The sequence below is a fragment of the Parasteatoda tepidariorum genome, chromosome 11 (assembly GCF_982258835.1).
Source record: "Parasteatoda tepidariorum strain Cologne lab strain chromosome 11, Ptep-v5.0, whole genome shotgun sequence".
In the NCBI taxonomy this organism is placed as follows: domain Eukaryota; kingdom Metazoa; phylum Arthropoda; class Arachnida; order Araneae; family Theridiidae; genus Parasteatoda; species Parasteatoda tepidariorum.
The window spans coordinates 164,192-185,647 of NC_141765.1; the positions used below are offsets into that span (position 1 = coordinate 164,192).

Genomic DNA, 21,456 nt, shown 5'->3' on the forward strand with positions numbered 1-21,456 from the left:
GAAAGCATGGAGGTAGTTTGTATCTCGCCATAACCCTCAATATGTCTATGTGTTATCTTTCTATTTGGCAACGGATTATAAGCTGATCCTTGTACTGAGCAAGCAGCTCACATATGTATGTGAATAGATATATAAAATTAATCTAAGTGTGGCTGAGAGTCTACAGTTTCAGATTATAGTCAGAAAAAAGTTAGAGGAAATCTAATTTTAAATTTGCGACAATTATAAAATTCTACTTCTCGGGAACTATTTGACCGATTTTGCTCAAATATTGAATTTTGCCTTAAAAAATTACATTCTTTAAAATGATGTAAAAAACTGTATACCTTACAAAAAAAATAAACACCAGGAAAAAACTATTTTTTGCATGGATTTATTTTTAATAAGCAAATTTTATATTTGGGAGTAATATTTTTCTAGTTTGCTTAAAAAATTCCTGAGATATGACAAAATACGCAGAAAGTAAAATTAACAATAAGGGGTCCAAACTTTTGACTACTCTCCTGCCCATACTCTTAAGACCATATTACCCAGAATGTCGTTTCCCCTATATTTTTTGGATCACAAGTGCAAATCTGTTGAAAAAAGTATGTTAATTCAGAGAAAGTATGCTTTTGAGTGCAATTTGCTTTCGTAACTTAAAATATTGTCTGCAGAAATTGATTAGCATATTTGAGGTCATCCCCTCGTACCATTAGGTTTGACTCCTAGTATGTGAAAATCCGATTATTACATCAAAAGTTATTCAGGGTGTTTCATTTATTTTTCTGCACATTGTACATAAATATTCCATATAAGTAAAGTTTCTAAATGTTCACTTGAAAATGGGAATAAAAATAAATAGGTAGTAGACAGATTGTATCATACTGCTTATATGAAGCCCTGTATACTCTTCTAATAATAAAAAACCAATTTGATTTCAGTAACAATATAGCATATTTCTACATCCATATTAAAGATATTTTTTAGAAATACTGAAGTTGTTTACACATAACATTAAAAGTATGTTTTTAAGATAAAGAAAAAATGCCATTTTTCTTTGGTTTAAATTTTATAAATATAATATATATCTGAGCACATGCAATATTCAATGAGTAACATTTTATAATACATGAGACAAGGAAGGCAAGGGAAATCCTTTTCGATACAAGAACTTAATGATCTTTACAATGAACATTCATATTAAGATACATTGGGCAACTAACTAACCACATAAATAAAAATTTCAATAAATAAAGCAGTGCAATAAAGATTTATTTATTCATAGGAATAAGACTAGCAGAATAATAAAAACGAATAAAAATAATCTAAGGATTATAGCAAAGACACTACATTTGTTGATTTTGATGATTTCTAATTTTTAATTTTTTTTCTCATTTTCCTCACAAATAGATTTCAGAAACAAACTTAGAAATTGCATAGCGCATGTCGATTCACTTAATTCCAATAGGTCCTGCCCATTAATAGATAATTCATGTTCAACAGTATGCCAATAAAGCACATTTTGAAAGTCGTGGGTAAAATTAAATGCAATTTGTACAATAATGAATGACTCAATTGAATAACACAGATTCTGGATCTTGATTAGCTAGTTGCTTAATGTGTCTGAGGACATCTTTTTTAGTAATTATGCCAAGAAGTCGTCTGAAAAAAATAAAAATAATCACAAATATATATAAAAAATAGTTAATTTTAACACAAAATAGTTTCAAAGTGACAAATAATTTTATTACTACTGTAGACTTTCAAAAATGGGAACAGAAGTATATGAGAAATCAAAATTGTTTTATAACTTTATCAAATACATTTTGGAAGCGTGTAAATAAGTGAAATGCTTAGAAAGTAAGATAAATTTTAATTTTTTAAAAATTCATTTTAACTTCTCAGTAGAAACACTTACAAGACACAATAACAAGTGTGAATGACATTATATATACAGAACAAACTCGAATACCCAGATGTCTGTTTACCAATAGACAGTCTATTTTTCTTACACTTTTTAAAAATAAAAAAAATTCTTTTCTTTATAAAATGTTTCTTCCTTAAATGCTTGTGAACTGTTACAATAAAAAGCGTTAGTAAAAAAAAAGAAGAAAAAATTATTTCTTTTTGCCGCCTCTCTTACATCTAATCATTCATTTAGTATCAATAAGCATGTTAAAAGAGATGTCTAAAAGACAAGAGTAGTACTTAGAGGAAGAAAAAAACTGAATATTAATGAAGTTGAATATTAATAGTATTCGAAAAGAACACCACCAGACAAGATTTAATTCGTTTTAAGTTATAGACATTGTCATTAAAAGATCTTAATTCTGTTCCTTGTTTTAGATACTTTTTTTATGAAATCAGATTAATTTACTTTGAGAATTTGAGGTTTGTCTTTAAATGTCATTTTTATCTGATTACTTGTGGGAGTGGAACAATAATCAGTACGAAGGGGAAAAAAGATAATCTTTATTTGAAGAGAAAGTTCCAATTATTGTCTGCTCCCTTTTATTTATTTTTAATAATACACATATTTCATTATACTAAACATTCTTTAGTTTGTTAAATGCCATTCAACTTATAAGAAAACTTCGTTGTATTAAATTGATGCTAATTATCATCCGTTTTTTTAATTGGAAAACGATAGTTTTATTTTTGTTCAACACTAAGACCTATTAATCGTAAAAATCTATTTTCCTGACTAGTGGAAGTCCTGGCCATTTTGGATATGGGACTTTTCGCTGTAGTTGAAAGATTCATTATACCTCATCAAGGCTTTATAATAGTAAAACAAATTTCATCCATATTTATTTCTGCAGACTCTGCAAGTCATTCTATAAGAAAGGAAGGTATTAAAATAGTTGAGAAAAAAACCTCTTTATTTGCCATCTGGAGCCATTTCTTTTTGATTTCATCCCTTAATTGGTCCAATAATACTGTGTAATATTCTGAAATACTACACAGAACCTCTTATCAGTCAAATTTTGTTGAGTTTCCTTCCACATCAAAACTAACAAGAGGAGAATGTTAGAAAACCATACTAGTGAACAAATATCTCTTATCGAATCTTTCACTGTTAAGATCTGACAAACAGACACAAAAAAATGCTTTTTAGCAGACATGACTCATTTGAAATAATTTTAATGTTTACAGTGATTTATCTTTTTATATAATTACGCAACAGCGTTTTTGTAATTTCTTTAATGAAAGTAAAGTTTCAATAATTTATCCTTTCATCATGAGTCTGACCCAGTATTTTACAAAATTGGGCATGTGATGAATCAAATTATGGCTGAAATGTCATTTGTTGTTTCTTGTAAAATTTAGCAGTATGTTTAATTTGAAAACATAGCATTTTCAACACAAATTTCAATGACCTGCTTTAACAATACAAGGAGAATATTTGTAAATTAATCTAATTTGAAAATCATAAAATAATAACCACGAAAATCTCTGGCATAATGGAGAATCTATTCTATGATGTGTCGACAACTGGAGATATTTTGTGGCAGTACTGTATGTCATTTCTATAAACAAAATCTTTTGTGAGAAATAGCATGGATGCCAACCTGGAAGTCTCAGCTGTTTACAAAATGTAGAGTGTAGAGTTTTTCCAATCCTTAAGAACTTCATCGCTCTGCTTCACTGCATATACATTTCCTTTAATTGTTTATGTATAATTTTGGTCAAAATTATTGAAACTCAAATTTATTATATTAAAAAAATAAAAAAGATATAGAGCATAAAATTTCATACTACTATAAATAAATGCAAGAAAAATGTCCCATAAAAATGGGAAAAGTTGACTGATAATTATCGAAGAAATATTCAAAAACTAAATCTCACCCATTATGAATAACAAGAGTTTGCCTCAAACCTAGTTTGCGAAACATATCTATTACTGTTTCCATTGGAGTTTGGTCTGTTATTGTGATAGGAGCCTGAAAAAGAATAAAAAAATTTTAATACTTATTTTCATATAACACATAGAAAATTCATATAAATCAAACATAAGCCCAGACTGTATAATCTACCTTCTTCGCAAAGAATAGTCACCAGTAAAAATGCCAAGTAAAAAGCATTAAATGAGACAAAAAATAAACATAATTATAATAAGGTTTCTCTGATATGCCATCAAAAGCTGAACCTGCACAGAAACTTAAAACTTTAGAAGCATGACTTTCGAATTAAACTAAAATAAAAATTATAATTTAAAAGAGGTATTATACTAAAATAATATAAATTAAGATTAAAGAGTTTTTTTAATCCATTCAGTAGTTTCCCTTTAAGTTACATAACTTTTCCATAGTTGATTCAAAATGTCCTTACTTTTTAATTCTCAATTACAATAATTTTTTTCTAAAAAAAATCAAAAGATTGAATATTTTGCTTAAAATTTTTTAATTTGATTAACATTGTTTACTCAGAACTTATAATTTTTAGTTAAATTGTTCCACTATTTTAAAATGCACCCAATTATTTAAAAAAAATTACTAAATTATAATTAAATTTTAAATAAACTGAAGAGATTCAAAATTGAAAAATTTAAATTTCTTGGAATAACTAACTCTCTAACATACAAGATTTGAGTTCTTATTCTAAAAAAAGTATATAAGTATATGACCGCACATCTCACCAATAACATTTTATGATAGATAAGCTTATCTAATAAAGATGTTTTTTCTTTATAACATTACGCAAACAAAATTGATCGGATTAAATAAGAAACTTCACCACTTTGATGCAATTTGTTGATGGTCCCTTAATTCAACATAACAAATATTTTGTAAAGTTAGAGTTGTTGGTTAAATCTTATGATGAAAAAAAATATTCGAAGATTGTCAATGAATTGAGTCAGACTCTTCCACACGTTTATTGGTAACAGTTGCTAATGAACAGTGCACAAAATAATAAACAGACCACCATTGATAAGTTTTGATCTAATGATCGGATCTTCATGTTCTAGGACACATTCTTAATGATTCTGGGGGTTACCACAAATATGCTAATTAATTAGTACAGACGATATTTTAAGCTACGAAATCACATAGAAAAACGTATTTTCTCTGAATAAACATACCTTTTTCTTGATGGATTTCTGACCTCCAAAATAAAGGGGGTAGCCGCAATCTGGGAAATATGGACCCTCTAATGTTAATTAAATTTTTTGTGTATTTTGCCATATCTCAAATTTTTTTTAAACGAATTGAAAAATATTTTTACACAATTATAAAATTTGTTTAGCCAAAGATAATTTCATACAAAAAATAATTTTTGGTAAATATTTACCATTTTATATCATTTTGTTTAAATACTGGTCAAAAAATTCTGAATTATAAGCTATAGAATGTTTTACATCATTTTAAAGAATATAATTTTACATGGCAAAATACAAAATTTCAGTGAAATTGATTATATCAATGAATTGTATAATTGTGCGCAAATGTTTTTTCATGATATAGCAAAATACGCAAAAAGTAAGATTAACTTTAAGGAGTCCAAACTTTAGATGGTTCTCCAGACCAAACTATGGGGACCATAATTCCCAGACTGCGGAATTTTGAAGGTCAGAAATCCGAATCCATCAAAAAAGGTATGCTTATTCAATGAAAGTACTTTTCTGTGTCTGATTTTGTAACTTAAAATAACGTTTTTACGAATTAATTAGCATATTTGAGGTCACCCCCTCGAATCATGAAGATTGAGTCCTAGAACATAAAGATCTAATTATTAGATCAAAAAGTATTCAGGGTGGTCCATTTTTTTTTGTGCACTGTACAATAATAAATTGCATTTAATACTGTTTTTGATGAACTAAGAGCTTCTAATTTATGTAATTAGCACTTACCAAAATTTGTTATTAAGAGTTTATATAAAACTTAGTTGAAAATGATAGGAATAGAAATAAAGCATTGTGACACAGTAATTAATTTAAATGCTGCCAACAAGTTTATGAAACAGAAAAGAATCTTAATCGAATGCATTAAGTAATTGAGATGAATTTTGTTCTCAAAGCAAAAAAATAAATAAATGTGTAGCAATTACTGGATGTCACGTCACAGAGCGGAAGTGAACAAGCTCTGCACCCACATAAATTAAATGATTGAAAATTATGATAACTTTAACTGCATAACAAATTCCAAAATTTTCTAAAAGTTCAAACGCAACAATTCTAAAATGTTTCGTATAGCTAAGGTTTTTTTATTTATTTAAACTTTATTAGATTAAAGGTACAAATATGTTTTTAACAACAGATTCTAAATATTTAACTACAAAACTAAAAAAGCTCAATTGAAATTAATGTTCTATCTAATTTCATAATAAAGCTGTTGTTTGAAACTTATACGTTTGAAATGTGCACAGATTGTAAAACAAAAATTTTGAACAATGACAGTATTACAGTAGAACAAATACAATAATCCACTAACTGCACAACAACTTTTATCTTTCACAAGCGGGGAACTGTTCTTTATTCAATCAAATGTGCATTGAGCAGCGTTTTTAATGTACAAAAATTCAAATGAAAAGTAAAAAATTTTACCAGATCTAAAATTTTTCTGAGCTTTACAGGAGGTGGACCATGCCAAGGAGTTGGGATATGAGAAGTAAAGATGACTACAGAATTTCTAACAACACCTTCTTGTGTTCTTTTGGCATTTGCTAAGATAAATGAAAGAGCCATATAAAATTGTACTAAGAAGTATTTGTGATTAAAATAAAACAAAATAAATAATCGCAATTAAATTAATCTTTATTTAAGATAATTTAGGATAAACAGTTATTATCATCAGGAAAATACTTGACTCATATAGTATATAATAAACTGTAAATAATGTACCTTACAAATAAATTATAACAAATTATACTTACCAAGAGCAAGACTTAAATCTCGGCGTAATACAAAGCCCACTAAGTACATACTTTCAGACGATACAACAACGGGAAATCCATTGTGATCAGTAGAGTTAAGTAAATTTTCTGAAAATGAAACATGAAGCAATTAAAAACTACTTAACTGTAAAAGTAAAAAAATTTAAATAAGATCCTGCTAATAAAGTTTTTTTTAAAAAATAAAACATTTACAATTTTACTAGTTAGTTACAAGATAAAAATTTATCTCATTTGTTTTGTAAATAAAATGTAGCTACTTATAAAAAATGTAGGTCAGAGAATAACTCTGTAGCTAATTAGTTATGTTACTCAATTTGAGAATCTTGTTTAAAAAAATCAGACACAAAAAGTATTTTCTCTAATAAAATGTATGTTTTCACCCACAAGGAAATCAGATTCTGAACCATCAAAATATAAGGGACAACCACAACTTGAATAATGTGGGTCTAACAGTTAAGTCAGGGAAGCAGGGAAATGTTTCAGTACCTTAATAATATTTTAATTTTTTTTTCTTTTTCAATCATGTTTCTAAAATTAATTGCATGGATGGAAAATGCTGCATTTCATTTTAAGACAGACCACAAACTACAAAGATAATTCAATGCAGAACAATAATTTGTAACAATTAAATATTATAATTTAAATTAATAAAGAGTAAAAACATTTTTAACTTATAAGAATTTTTTTAACCACGTAAAACTTAATAACATTAAAAGCCTACAGAAAAAATTTACTACAAATTGGGTAAGTACTTATACTGATTTATCAGTTTAAGAAAACTTATAACTCCCTTTTAATAGTTAGAAATTTGAAGAGAACATCCATATAAAATGTGATTAGGAATATAATTTGCAAAAAAATTATAATGCATTTTCACGATGTATAACATCTAATGAACTAGATGGAATAAACATTCACTACTTTTAAAAGTAAACCTGGCTTTTGGGGACAATGAAAATCTTTATACTGAATGTTTAGACATACTTTTTGATGATTCCTTTGCTGATTTTTCAGCTTAATATTTCGAAAAATGTATTTTAAATATTTAAAATCAGAATTTTTTTTTTAACTAGCTTATATTTTTCTTTATATTCTCTTGCATCACAACTTTTTCAAGAACAAGATTAAAGTAAATGTTATTTAAAATATATTTGATCTGTTTTATAATTTAATCTCATTATGTTATATAAATTTTTTTTTATCGTAAGATTACATTCACTAGTATTTATGCATTGTCAAAACTGATTTTTTGGATCATCCAGAAATAGAAGATTTTCACTAAAATTTGGAGGGAAACAATTAACATGTATTTTATGGTTGCAATTATATCTAACAAAATTTTCCAAGTTAGTACAGGAGGGTAGAAATCCTGTTCTCAAATAAATAATACAATAGCAAGTTGAACTTATTTAGGATTGTATTAAACCCATTTTGTGCCAAGTCACCTTTTTGGGAATAAAGAATAAAGTTTTTTTTAGTAAATAATGATAATAGATATCTGTATAATTTAATAATTTTCAACAAATATTAAACATTTAAAGCATTGTTGAAATTTTTTTTCAAAAAGTTTATAATAATGTAATTCCTATTTTTAAAATCTTTAATATAAATACTTTATATAAGGCCATTTATAAACTTTGCCTATGGATAATAAAAGTTCTGTTTGCAAATCATAATAAAAAGAGGGGCAAGAAAATTATTTTAAAGAGGTTTCAGAGTTGTTTATATGAGATCCCAAAATGGGTGACTTGGCATTATTGGACTAACAAAATAAAAACATAACCCCCTTACATATCTCTTTGTATGAGAAAGCTAATCCCTCTTTTTATTATGCTTCTTTGTTAATAGCCAGGTATCTTTTTGACAACAGCTGATAAGAAGCAGATGAATATTAATTAGTCATAGCACATTCTATTGCTCTCATATTACATGTAAGTTGGAAGAATGCTCTAAATGAATGTGTGAAAAATTCTTAGTCAGAATTCACTAAATGAGGTTTATTTCAAGTGAAGAAATATCTTAACATTTGTTATAGAATAAAAAATGCTACTCACGCTACTTTACCGTTCGGCAATTATTGAATTACATTGAAATATTAGATTTGGATGATATTCACAGATGTTAAGTGCTGTATTACTTACCTGTCATTTGATTTTAATAAGATAATATAGTTCAGCAAATTCCCTAATCAAAAGAGCTAACACTCAGCAGGACAATTATTGATTTTTTGAGAGCCAAATTTCATTGTACAGAACATTAAAAAAACATTTACTACTCATTACTGGCTTTTGGTAAATCCTTTAACTATAACATGTGCCCTTATTTATTAATTAATAAATTTAGAGACATTGAAAATAGTTTTCACTGTAATTAACAAAAGGAAAAGTGTAATTTGTATACTTCTAAAAATACTAAAAACCACAAAAAAATTAAAAAAATTCACAAACAAGTAATAGCTTGAGTTAAATAAATTTAATAACAAAAAAATACTGAGCTGATAAAATTTTCACCTAATGCAATATTTTTATGCTATTATGTATAGAATTACAACGAAACAATAATTAAGAATTAATTTGCGCTCATTTAATTTTTTTTCCTGATAACTTTTTAGCATATTAAAGAACAAGAAAATTAAAGTTAAATAAAATTTAAAATTTTGATCTGTAACAATACTAAAAAGATGACTATTTTAAAATTTAAATTAAGTATCACTTCTAAGTAATAAAAAAATAAGAAAACAATTTATTATACTAAATTGATTCCCACATTACACAAGTCATCACTTTTTTACTAAATGACGCTTTCAGATATTTTACTCCGTAAAATAAAAGTACTTTATTTGAAAAGTCATTGATGTATAATTGCTAACATATTAAAAAAATTTAAGAATGAGAAAAGTGACTACACCCAAGCGGAAAACGTCAAAAAAGAACAAGCATTAAAGAACCTGATAAATGGATAATGCTGCTTGCACCTAATAATTGAAACCAATTAGTGACCAAGGTTGCTTACGAGTCATATTTGGCTCACGAGCAGCAATTTATAAACCACTTAGATAATTGATCAGGGATGAGAGTAGTCAGAAAGTAAAAAAGAGGAAATCCAAGAATGTATATACAGTGTAACGTCCCATATCCGGTTATCCGGACGTCCCTTTTCCGGAAAGATTGATTTCCCGGACACTTTTTAACAATCAAAATAAACAAGCAGCTCTTCATCTTCCCCTTTCTTTAAAAAAGAAAAAAGGTCTTTTGACACGTTTTCTCTTCTAGCTTGCACTGAGCCCTTGAGTTATGCATTGAACCTATAAATCACAAAGGAGAACAGAAGATCTACCAAGACCATTGAGTTACCGTTAGTGACGCTCCTACTTCGGAATGCAGGGAAAGAGGGAGATTTGTTTTCAAAAGACCGTAATTGAGTCCCCCCTCCTTTCCTATGCAGCTGGCTAGTGAAAGAGGCACTTCCTGGAACCAAGAAAAGGGTAAACGCAGCAAGCGTTAACGTGGAGGGTGAATCAAAATGGAAAATTTGAATAGGTCTAAAAGGATGCACGTCCTTGAGAAACATTAGTTCTTCCCCTGACCATATAATATTTAGGAGGCGGGGGAAAAAAAGGGGGTAACATTCTTTCTTTAGTAGATTCTTTCAGTCATACAAGAAAAAATAAAGAGAACCCCATCAGCGTGCCCCGCCTTTATGCTTGATTGATAGTCAATGATTGGAGAGAAAACAATAATTTGTCACTTCCCTGCCCTCAACTTGAATGATCTACTCTTTACACTTATTTTCTTTCACAAATAAGGAGGAAATGAATTTTTCTCCTCAACCTTAATGAATAACGGGAATTTCCCTTTCTTGCTTGAATCATTCTAGTTAAAAATGACGGATTATTATTTTCATAACTGTCAATTTTCCTTCGTTTTCTATATTTTAAGCAATAATTTTTTTTCTAATATTTCATATTTGATTCATTGGATAATCTAATACTAAGACATTATTCCCATAAAAAATAATGTTTATTTATTTTTTGCTTCTTAGATTTAGATCATTTTAAGCTTTGTTCCAGAATGACGTGAATTTCCCCTTCCTGTTTGAATTGTTCTAGTTCAAAATGGCGGATTAATATTTTCATAACTGTCAAATTTTTTTAGTTTTCAAAATTTTCAGCAATATTTTTTTCTAATACATATTTTATATTTGATTGATTAGATATTCTAATACCAGGAACCCCTTAAAAATAATGTTTATTTATTTTTTGCTCAGATTCAGATCGTTTATTAGATCATTTTAAGCTTTGTTTACCCAGGGGGTCTATTATACGGAAAAATCTATTATACGGACTTCTGGAAGTCCCATCGATTCCGGATGCGCGACTTTACACTGTATTATATATATATATCCAAAAATTTGACAGAAAAAGTGCGATTTTTAAACTTGTAAACCATGTGAATATAAATCTCGATAATTAATTTTAAAATTGTATGAATATATGAATATGAATCAAATGCACGATTTTAAATATGAAAATGAATCCTGATATGAGGCTTTTAAATCACGTGAATATGAAACTCTATATCGAATTTAAAATGTGAAAATACAAATCATGACAGGTAATTTTTAGATTACGTAAATACGAACCACGATGCATAATTTCGAAATCATGCGAATACGAATCCCAATGTCTAATTTTTAAAGCACATATAAATACGAAGATAAGTATTTGATATTGCAACCTCAAAAACGAACCACTACATTGGATTTAAGCTCGTGTGAATACGAATCGCTACATAGAGTTTTAAAAGAGCGTAAATACAAATCCCGTTATTGGATTTTTAAACCTCGTAGATAAGAATCGCGATGTACGATATTTAAATCGCCTGAATAAGAACCGCAACGTTCCACTTTTACATAAGGTAAATATAAAAATCGATGTTTGATAATAAAATCGCGATTTTGTAAATGCATAAATACGAAACGCGATATTAGATTTTTAAATCTCGTAAATAAGAATCATAACGTACGATATTTAAATAGCGTAAATAAGAATCATAACGTGCGATATTTAAATAGGGCAATTCCATATGTGACGGAATGACATTTTGACTTGCATGATGACAATTAGTATAAGTTTCTATGCATCTAATTTCAAATAAACATGATTTTTTCTCATGCATATCATTATTATTGGTATAATGTGATTCATAAACTAAAAAAAAAGAATTTTGTATTTTTTTTATTTTTAATTTTATGAACTTTTTACTTGTGTGACGGAATGACATTTTGGCAACCAAGCTTTCAGCATGCCGCTTAGAACTGGTAGTTTCTGTGAATTTTGCAACTATTATTTTCCTGAACTATTTTTTACTTTTAGTATAATGTGTAAGCAATGTAAATTGTGAATTTGGAAAATTAACCTCAGGTTGGCTAGCAGTTATTAACATCTATTTGCTGTGACGGAATGACCGTGACGGAATGACAAAAAGTTTAGTGGAAGAAAGTCTTCATTTAAAAAATGTTTTATTAATATGTAAATGATAAACAGAATGTAACAGATAAACAGAATTAATATTTACGTAAGAATAAGTTAAAATTTCAACAATTTGAAAATTAGGTTGTCTCAGAAGAGGTTTTATATCTAACTTGCCAATGTCACATCTTATCTTCGTTCTCAGGAAATTTATGCATAAATCAATTTTTGTCCCATGTTCTTTAAATACTTTAACATCTAAATCGTCTTTGTTTATCAAAGTAATTTGCGCTGCATATAAATGTGCCTTCTTTTTTTTCGCAGTATGGGACAATGATTAAAGAGCCGACCGCATACTCCTCAATCATATTTTCCATTTCCTCTTCAAAACAGTGGCTTTTCAAATCATACACTTGGTTTTGGTTAAAATTAGAAAGCATTCCAATTTTGATGATTCGCTTCTCAACTACATGAGCATCTAGTGCAGGTCTCTTGTTCCTGGCAATGCTAATGTAGCAAGTGTCTAGCTGAAGTCATTCTCTTTTGCCCTCTCTTAAATAGAATAGCTGGACAAAAACAAAACTTCAACGATTTGTTGCTTCGACTTTATGAAACAATAAAATTCTTTTACATATTATGTGCCGTTTTACAGTAGCCAACATCTTGTTTGGCCTTTGAGAACAACATCACAATTACATGGTATTTATAGGTGCATGTGCTGTGAGGTATTAATGAAATACACTTAACAAAAATGAGAATAAGAACAAAAATGAGATAAGACACACTTTACATCAATATATGCTTCTTTATGAAAAGCCTCTTTTAAGGCCATAATTATATATTGCATCTGCACTCTTCGTTACTCTGTCAGAGTTTGTATTATGACTGAATCCTTCATACTTGGGGGCTTGTAACTAACATCATCTTGACAGTAAAAATTTTTTAACCAAATTAAACAGCTCATCAACATTACTTTTCTCACTTAGTTTCTTTTGAGTTCGATGTTAAATACTTCTCACATAAAGACTGAATTAATTTTTTTACCTCTATTGGTGATTTTGGAAGTGAGTGTACAATTTTTTTATGGTGAGTGTAAAATTTTTTTTATGGCTTTACCAAGACTCTGCAGGAATTTGTATAGGGAATTTAAATTATTTGTATGTGAAGAGATTGGTAGAATTTGATTTTTTTCTTTGTTTACACAATCTCCGCACAACAGCGTTTGCACTTCTGAGTTTTTTAAGTCCAACTTTTGTTGCGGAAGCTTTCTTCTCTGCCTTTCTTTCTCTGTTTTTTTTCTTCATCATATCATGGGGATCTTGGTCTTTTTCAACATTTTATCTGTCTTTCAACAGCTGTTTTAGCCATTAGGTTAATTGAAAAAAAAAATAATTCCCTAGTTTTTGACTAAGCTTCTCAAGGACTCGTTTTGTCATTCCATCGCCGAAGATGTGTCATTCCGTCGCCGAAGATGTGTCATTCCGTCACGCTAATTATTGGAAGTTAATAATCAAATGCATAGAATTTTACAATTTCTCATTGATTCTTATGCCACATCTGCTTTATATTCCAAAATATAGACATTTTCATTCAAAAACGCAGTTGCTATTTAAAAAAATATACTAAAACATGTGACGGAATGACACAAAAAAAAGTTACTTTTATTTAATATATTAAACTTAAAATGACTTAAAGGCTATGTTTTAAATGTTTAAATTTTGTACTATATGCATATTTTTATCAAAATATTGCAAAAGAAAGATACATTTCTTTTATTTTATAAGTATTTTTCAAGAAAACAATTTGAGCACAAATGTGAAGAATTCACTTGTCAGCCATGTGATTACTTTAGAATGCAGCCAGATTCAAAAAACTTAAAATTATCAAAAATTAAACAGTAATATGTAGACTTTGGCTATTTTTGAAAATATTTTTAAAATTAAAATATGCAATTCATAAAAAAAAAATTTCACTTAAAAGTTGACACTTTCGTGGAATTGCCCAATAGCGTAAATAAGAATCGCAATGCGAAACTTTTAAATCAGGCAAAGATGAAAATCAATTATTGATATTAAAATGGCGTGAATAAGAATCGAGATATTTGCAGAGTCTGGACTTGGGACTTCTAAAAGGCTAGTTTGTATTGTTTTTGTTTAGACATAATAAATAAAAATTTACAAGATTAATTGAATGAGCAAATAAATATTTTCACCCCAAATCCATCTCCGTTTTTTTCCCCCTTTGCTTTCATGCCAGAAAACAGGAAGCAGCCACGTCTGAATTACGAAAATACGAGCTATCTGGCTGACGGAGAGAAATACGGAAAATCCTATTTTCTGTGCATAAAATTGGAGAAAATAGCTAAAATAAGTAAAAATGAGGTAGGGTTAGCAGCTAGGACGTTGAATTTTCTGTTCATCTTTGAAAATCGCAAATAAATATAATTATTTTATTTTAACGACTGAATTTAAAAAAATTTTTTAAAAAAAAACGGGATGTTTATTAAAAAAAAAAAAAAAAAACGAAACTTCTAGAGAATCGGAGTTTTTGATAAAAAGGCGAAAATTTCAGAGACAAAAGCAAAAAAAGCGGAAATTCGCTAAAAAGTCTCATACCTGTTTAAAGATCAACCAGTTTTATACCAAGCAAATGATTTTTAGAGAAACTTCAGAGGGAGGAATGAGAACTTCAATACTTTTGCTCCGCAGAAAATTAAATTCCTCATAAAATATTTAATTTAGACTTGTTCAAAAAAATTTTTTTTGTGGAAATTAGGGGGGGGAATGGAAAAATCTGGAAAAAAAGCAGAAATCTGCAAAAGAATCACATCCCTGAATTGATGAAGATTGTGGAAAAAGGATTTAGATGAAGTAACATGTGCACGCACGTAGAAGAGTGGAGCTAATTTAAAACAGTGTGAAACATTCAATATTTTAAGAAAGAAAAAAATCATGTTAAACAAAGGGAAATTATTCTTTTATTTTTTCCAGCAATGGAGAGGACTTAGATCTGGGGATTGATAAAATAATGGTCAGACTATACAATTCTATTTCGGCACAAACAAATAACAGAAGTCTAAAAACCAAAGAACTACCGTAATTTATGGAAGAAACGCCGCACCTATCGTAAACGCCGCACTTGTGATAATGAGACTTAAAAAAAAAAATCATGGTAAACGCCGCACCCATAATAACGATTTAGCGGCAAAAGTGAATATATAACATTAATTCCTTATAAATGCTACTAATGTTTTAAATTAAAATATAAATTAAAATTTATAAATTTATAATTATAATAAAATCAATAATGAAATCTGCTATTGTATATTTTGGACAAACTGCTCAGAACAACATGTTACAATCGGCTGTTGGTGCCATCGTTAGGTAAAAAATTTAAATAACTATATTTATATTACTTTAATATAAATGATTTTTTTTTACATCACAGTATAGGACCCAAAATTCGACACTCACGGGACCGACGAAATTTCGGAATTTGCAGAATTTTGGATCTCTTCTGGAAATTCCAATATGGCGCCCGTATATTACGATAATTCAATTACGCTGTTAATTTCAGAAGAACCAATAAATTTAGCTAAGCTTCAATTGTATATTTTGATGGGGTGAATTTAAAACTGTCCCATCTTTAGAAATTTCATTGATTAAAATAATAATCTATAAGATATAATCAAGAAGAAATAATCCGAAGGATAAATAATTCAAGATGAAATAATCCGAAAAAGAAATAATCGTTTCTTCTTCAGAGCGAGATCATTGTTCTCGTTTTTTCTTTTACATAACATTTTATTTTAACAAAAGATGCTCACCTCGGAAGAAAAAAAAAAGCTAACAAGGAACTACAAAAAAAGTAACAATTAATGGCAAGAACCTAACAATGAATAACTACAAAAAAGAAGCAAACAACTAATAACGATAAAAAAAAACCAAGTTAACAAGTGTAGCAAAAAAAATTAACAGTTAATAAGCAATAAAAGGATAAATAAATCGAATTTTTTTTAAAAAAAAAAAGCAGCAAAAGGGATAGAATTCATTTTGTACACCAAGTGAGAAAGAAGTTTCAATGTCAAAAGGGTGTGGCTAATTTATGGTCAAACAGAAGAGGGAAATGGGGGAGGGGGACAAAACCAGTAAAGCACTTGTCAAGATTGATTCATCAGTTTCTCCCAACTAGCATTTCTTTATTTTGTTCATTGGAAATGCAGATGTTTTTACTTTTCAATTATGTTTTGTTTGATACAGATTTATTATTTTTTCTCTTCATGTTTTTATTTTTAAAAGATAAAATATAGTTACTTCCTTCAAGAGAAAAAAAATCCAAATAAAACGAAATATTACTTTTTTTTCCCCTCTTATCATTAAAATTTCTTTAAAAGAAAAAAGAAAGAAAAAATTTTGGTCGGATTAAGTGCCGAATTTCGGGTTCCATACTGTACTACATATTTATATTTTATAAATATTTTTTTTAATTTAATTTATTTATTTTTTGGAAATATACCTCTTTTTATTTAAATAAGAAGATATCAGTTTATAAGTCGCGTCCATAACAACGATGTATAAATATTAGCAAATACTGAAAAGAAAACTTTCCTCAATTTAATTTCTCCACAAAGCACGTTGTAACAAAGTGAGAAAAAATGTGAAAGAGCTATCAACCACGCGGTTTGGTGGGAACTAGATCGAGATCAACCCACTTTCTTTAAGGGGTGGTTAGTTATCAATAGTGGCGCCATCTTTTGCCATAATTCGCAACTATTTTGATTAAAAAAAATTTTTTTTCTTTTAAAAAAATGAAAAATTTATTTTTAAAATATCGTAAACGCCGCAATTAAAATTTTAAAACTTTTAAACACGTAATCGCCGCGGCCTTTCTTCCATAAATTACGGTACATTCAGTTCAATCAGGAAAAAAACACTAATTTTAGCAGAGATTCACCCTACATTAGCAGATAAAACTCCTTAAGAATGTTTAAAAATATAAATTCACTCTGATGTTTCCTTAAGTTTATATAGAAAACTATAAATATTTTAGAAGTTTTTAATTTGATTTACTCAGATATTATTGGTGGTAAACAATCATATTACAACAATATGTAAAAGGTAGCATTGTTAACTTCATTAGTTGTCAAGACTCCCATTTTGAAACTTAACATAGCTTTAGAAACAAAATAGATAATTTAAAAAATTAATCTACAGATGAATAGCTATATATTAAACCTTAAAACGAAAAACACTTAATTTATTTTAAGCAGTTTACATAGCGTTCTTTAACAGGTTACTCAATTTTCTCAAATGGATTTGCACCTGTAAAAAATTAAATTCTGGCACAACTTTTTTGACAAAAGTTAACTCTTGATAGTAATATATTCATATTGCTTACCAATATTTTCCACTGTCATACTATCTTGAGTGATTACGCAGAGAGGACCCTCATTCCTCCTAAAAAAATAAAAATTATGATTAAAGTTGAGTAAATGTATCAAAAACATATTTTTTTAAAAATTGATACTAGTGGAACATCAAATTATATAAATAAATCAAATATGAATCTTTTTAGGGATGATTTTGACTATCAGAAAGAATTACCAAAATTTATGAAGCCAGAACTGAAATCCCAGAAAAGTAAAATAGTTTATTTGGATTTTGTGACACATAATTTAAAAATATGTGCATGAAAACTTCACTCAGCAGTGATGAGAATTAGCTTCAAACAAGGTAATACTATACCCAAATATAAATAAATTATAAAAGCAAAACCAACCTTTCTAAAATTTTATTTTTGGAAATAGAGGCCAAAGTGTAAACATGAAAATATTATAAAAATTCAATGAACTTTTTTATTAAGAAGATTAATTGAATATCAAAAAAAGAAATTTAAACAAAATTTATTATGTATAAAAAACAAAATCTCTTTTAACACATACATCTAAAATAAAAACAATTCCAACGCTGTTTATGAAAGATACAAAAAATAATAATAATAATATAAAATTAGAAACGAGGTAAGTCATCTAAATAAATTAAACCAAAGAAAATGAAAATGTGCTATAACTAAAACTGCTTAATAATAAACAATAGATTAAATTTATTTCAAAACTGAACTATTAAATGTGTCTAAAATATCACAATATTTTACTATACATCATTATATTGCAGGTAGGAGCTAAATTTTATAATAAAATCAGTATGAGATGTGATAAAATAATTCACATGTTTAGGGAGCTGAAACTTAAGAAATAGGCATCTTATCAAATAAACAAAAGAGTAGTCAGGCTAATCAGTAAAAATAAATTTAAAAAAGCAGGTTTTACTTTTTTTTTTTGACAACCTAAGTATTCTCTGTTCAACATATTCAGAATGGATATTTGAACAAAATGGTTAAAAGTTTCTAAAATAAATATTTCAAAAAATAATAAATCAATAATTTGAATTAATTTTCATCAACTTTTAATAACAAAGCACATTCGTAGCTTCAACTCAATGAAGATCCATAATTAATTAGAGGTCTGTTAAAAAAAGTCTTACTTAGGTCTCATCACATCAGCTGCTAAAGTTGTGTGGGTGAATTCCTCTTTACTATCCAAGAAAGGATAACCATTTAAATGAATATGCGCATCATAACTAATTTTAGAGTTAAAGATAAAAATAATAGCAATTCAATGTCTTATACCTTTCAAGAAAACACATCAGAATTTTTAAATTCTCTTTAAATTTTCATAGCCACCAATAAAGAAAATATATTTAGTAAAAATAAAACTTTATGCAAAGTATTGGGCAATACATGGATTATTCCTCATATAGGGCATCTTAGAGATTTTAATTGTAAATAAAGGAAAAAACAAAAAAAACTATATGATGCTAATAACTACAAATTTAGATTGACTGCTATCTATTTACTATCTGTGACTGACTTCTTTTTTTAAATATAATGTCAGAAAACTCCAAGGCTTTGTTGATTGCAGGTTAAAATAAAAATTTAAAGAAGCAAGTAATGACGAAACAGACTGTGTATTAAGGAAAAATAATCTTGAGAAGATCAGGTGTGAAGAAAATTAGACTGTTTTTGCTTGGAGGTATTGAGGGATGGTTACTCTGCAATCTCAAACTTTGACTTATAAATCATTTATTATATAGAGGTAAATAAATATATTTTTATGAAAATCATTTTCATCTACCAACCTTTATGAATGAGTTTATGTTTTTAATTTTCTCAAAATTTAATATAGCATAAATAACTAAAATCCTTTTGGATAATTAAAAAATTAATGAAAAATATACTGGTAAAGAAATTTTTAACTAATTAAAAAATAAAAAGATCTCCATAAAAATTAAGGAATTTGAAAAAATATCTGATTAATGTTAATGTAAAAAAACTCACTTCATTCCTTAGAAATGCATAATACTAATTTAAAATCTCAAGTAAAATTGGAAAACTTCTAAAAAATTTTTGCAATCAAAAAAGTTTCCAGTCAATGCAAACATGGCAACTAATCCTTTCCCGTTTTTTTACATTTAACATGAAAACATCTATGAAATAAGATTTTCAACCTATCTTTTAAAGAAGTCATCTGCAATTTAGATTTCTTCAGTGATCAAGTTCAGCTTTACTAATAAATAAAAAATTAGTCAAGAGATGACACAAATGTGAAGGATAATCTATTGTACCTATTCTATAATTATTTTAACCTTGGAATATTGTTTATGCATAAGTTATTAACAAAAACATTCCAGAAAATGGTATCTTCTTAGATTTTCTGAGCAACTAAGTACGGCTTAGCAATTAAACAAGAGTTAAAAATTAAACTATTTGATGTGTTTTACATTTTAAAATAACAATTTTTCAGGTGATATATAACAAAAAACAGTAGTAAAAACTAATACGCTAATTTTTAGAAACATAAAGGATACATCCCTTCTTTTCCTAGAGCATCTCCAACCCATTTACTTGCCATAACAGCTGCCATTAATGGCACAATGTAATTAACAGATCCTGTTAGCTCAAACATAATGACAACAAGGGAAACTATATAGGTGTAAAAAAGTTCAAAATATTTAGCATCTCTAAGTAACTTTATAACATAGAAATTCAGGTCAAAATATTTAATTAATGAATTAACTTTAATACTGAAAGCATTCTTTCAAATTTTTAAGAAGTTCATTCTTTGTCAGAAAAATACAGTAAAATAGTAACAATTTACAATATACTAAATAAACCATGTTGGACAAAGCCTAAAAACTAAAATTTCTATACAAATATGATTGTTATCTCTATCGTTAAAAACATATTCATTTTATCATCAGAATCAATTATAAAATAAATATATATTTATTAATATTTAAGATAAAATTGTTAGGAAACAGCAAAAACTCTTAATTTAGAAAGAATCCAAGCTTTTTCCTTTAGAAAACTTGACTACCCAGAAGTTAGCAATACTAACTGAAATTTTTGGTTTTTGCACAAATATTGTAATTCTGAAATGATAACTTTTAAGGATAAGCCAAGCTGTAAAATTTGTTTTTTCTTGTTAAAATTTTTGCGTTTTAAGCTTTCGTAATTTGTTTTTTACGGCTTTTGGCCAATGAAGGTGGGAGAAGATATCACTCATATCTCATCACTCCAGCTTCGAGCACATTGTTTTCAATAATTTCATTATTAGAAGATATCAATTAAAAGCTTTAAGATTTTGTATGCTTCTTAATGATGGTAGTTGACAACATTTTGGCACAACTAATGGAAGATTTAAGATACTTGGAATTTCTTGCTCCACCTTAGTATACAGTATGAAAAATGAAAACCAAACAACTCAATAACCTTTGATCTGATGATTAGATTCTTGTGTACCAACATGTAATCGTACTGGTTCTATGAATTAAGATGAAATATATTAATTCGTACAGACAATATTTTAAGTTACAAATTAAGATATGAAAATGTACTTCCTTTGAATAAATATAGTTTTTTTGAAAGATTCAAATTTCGGACCCTCAAAATACGAGATTTATTAGGAGAATGGTCAAAAGTGCAAAGCTCTTCACTTTTGGCATATTTTCCTATTAACTTGGGATTCAAAAAATTTTGGGAAACAATTATAA

The 21,456-nt window shown here is 27.8% G+C and overlaps 1 protein-coding gene across 2 annotated transcripts in view; it reads right to left on the minus strand.

Annotated features, from left to right (window-relative positions):
- Positions 1-1,032: 1,032 nt before the first annotated feature.
- ClC-c (chloride channel protein 3) overlaps positions 1,033-21,456 on the minus strand; it is an 88,951-nt gene continuing 68,527 nt past the window's right edge. For both annotated transcript variants that reach the window (XM_021144637.4, XM_021144638.4), the window contains 7 exons: positions 20,272-20,386; positions 18,889-18,984; positions 17,744-17,802; positions 6,856-6,963; positions 6,527-6,645; positions 3,832-3,926; positions 1,033-1,644 (listed from right to left, as the gene is read on the minus strand). In XM_021144637.4, the coding sequence (XP_021000296.1) occupies positions 1,554-1,644; positions 3,832-3,926; positions 6,527-6,645; positions 6,856-6,963; positions 17,744-17,802; positions 18,889-18,984; positions 20,272-20,386 (683 nt within the window). In that variant the 3' untranslated portion in view covers positions 1,033-1,553. The remainder of the gene's footprint in view (positions 1,645-3,831; positions 3,927-6,526; positions 6,646-6,855; positions 6,964-17,743; positions 17,803-18,888; positions 18,985-20,271; positions 20,387-21,456) is intronic.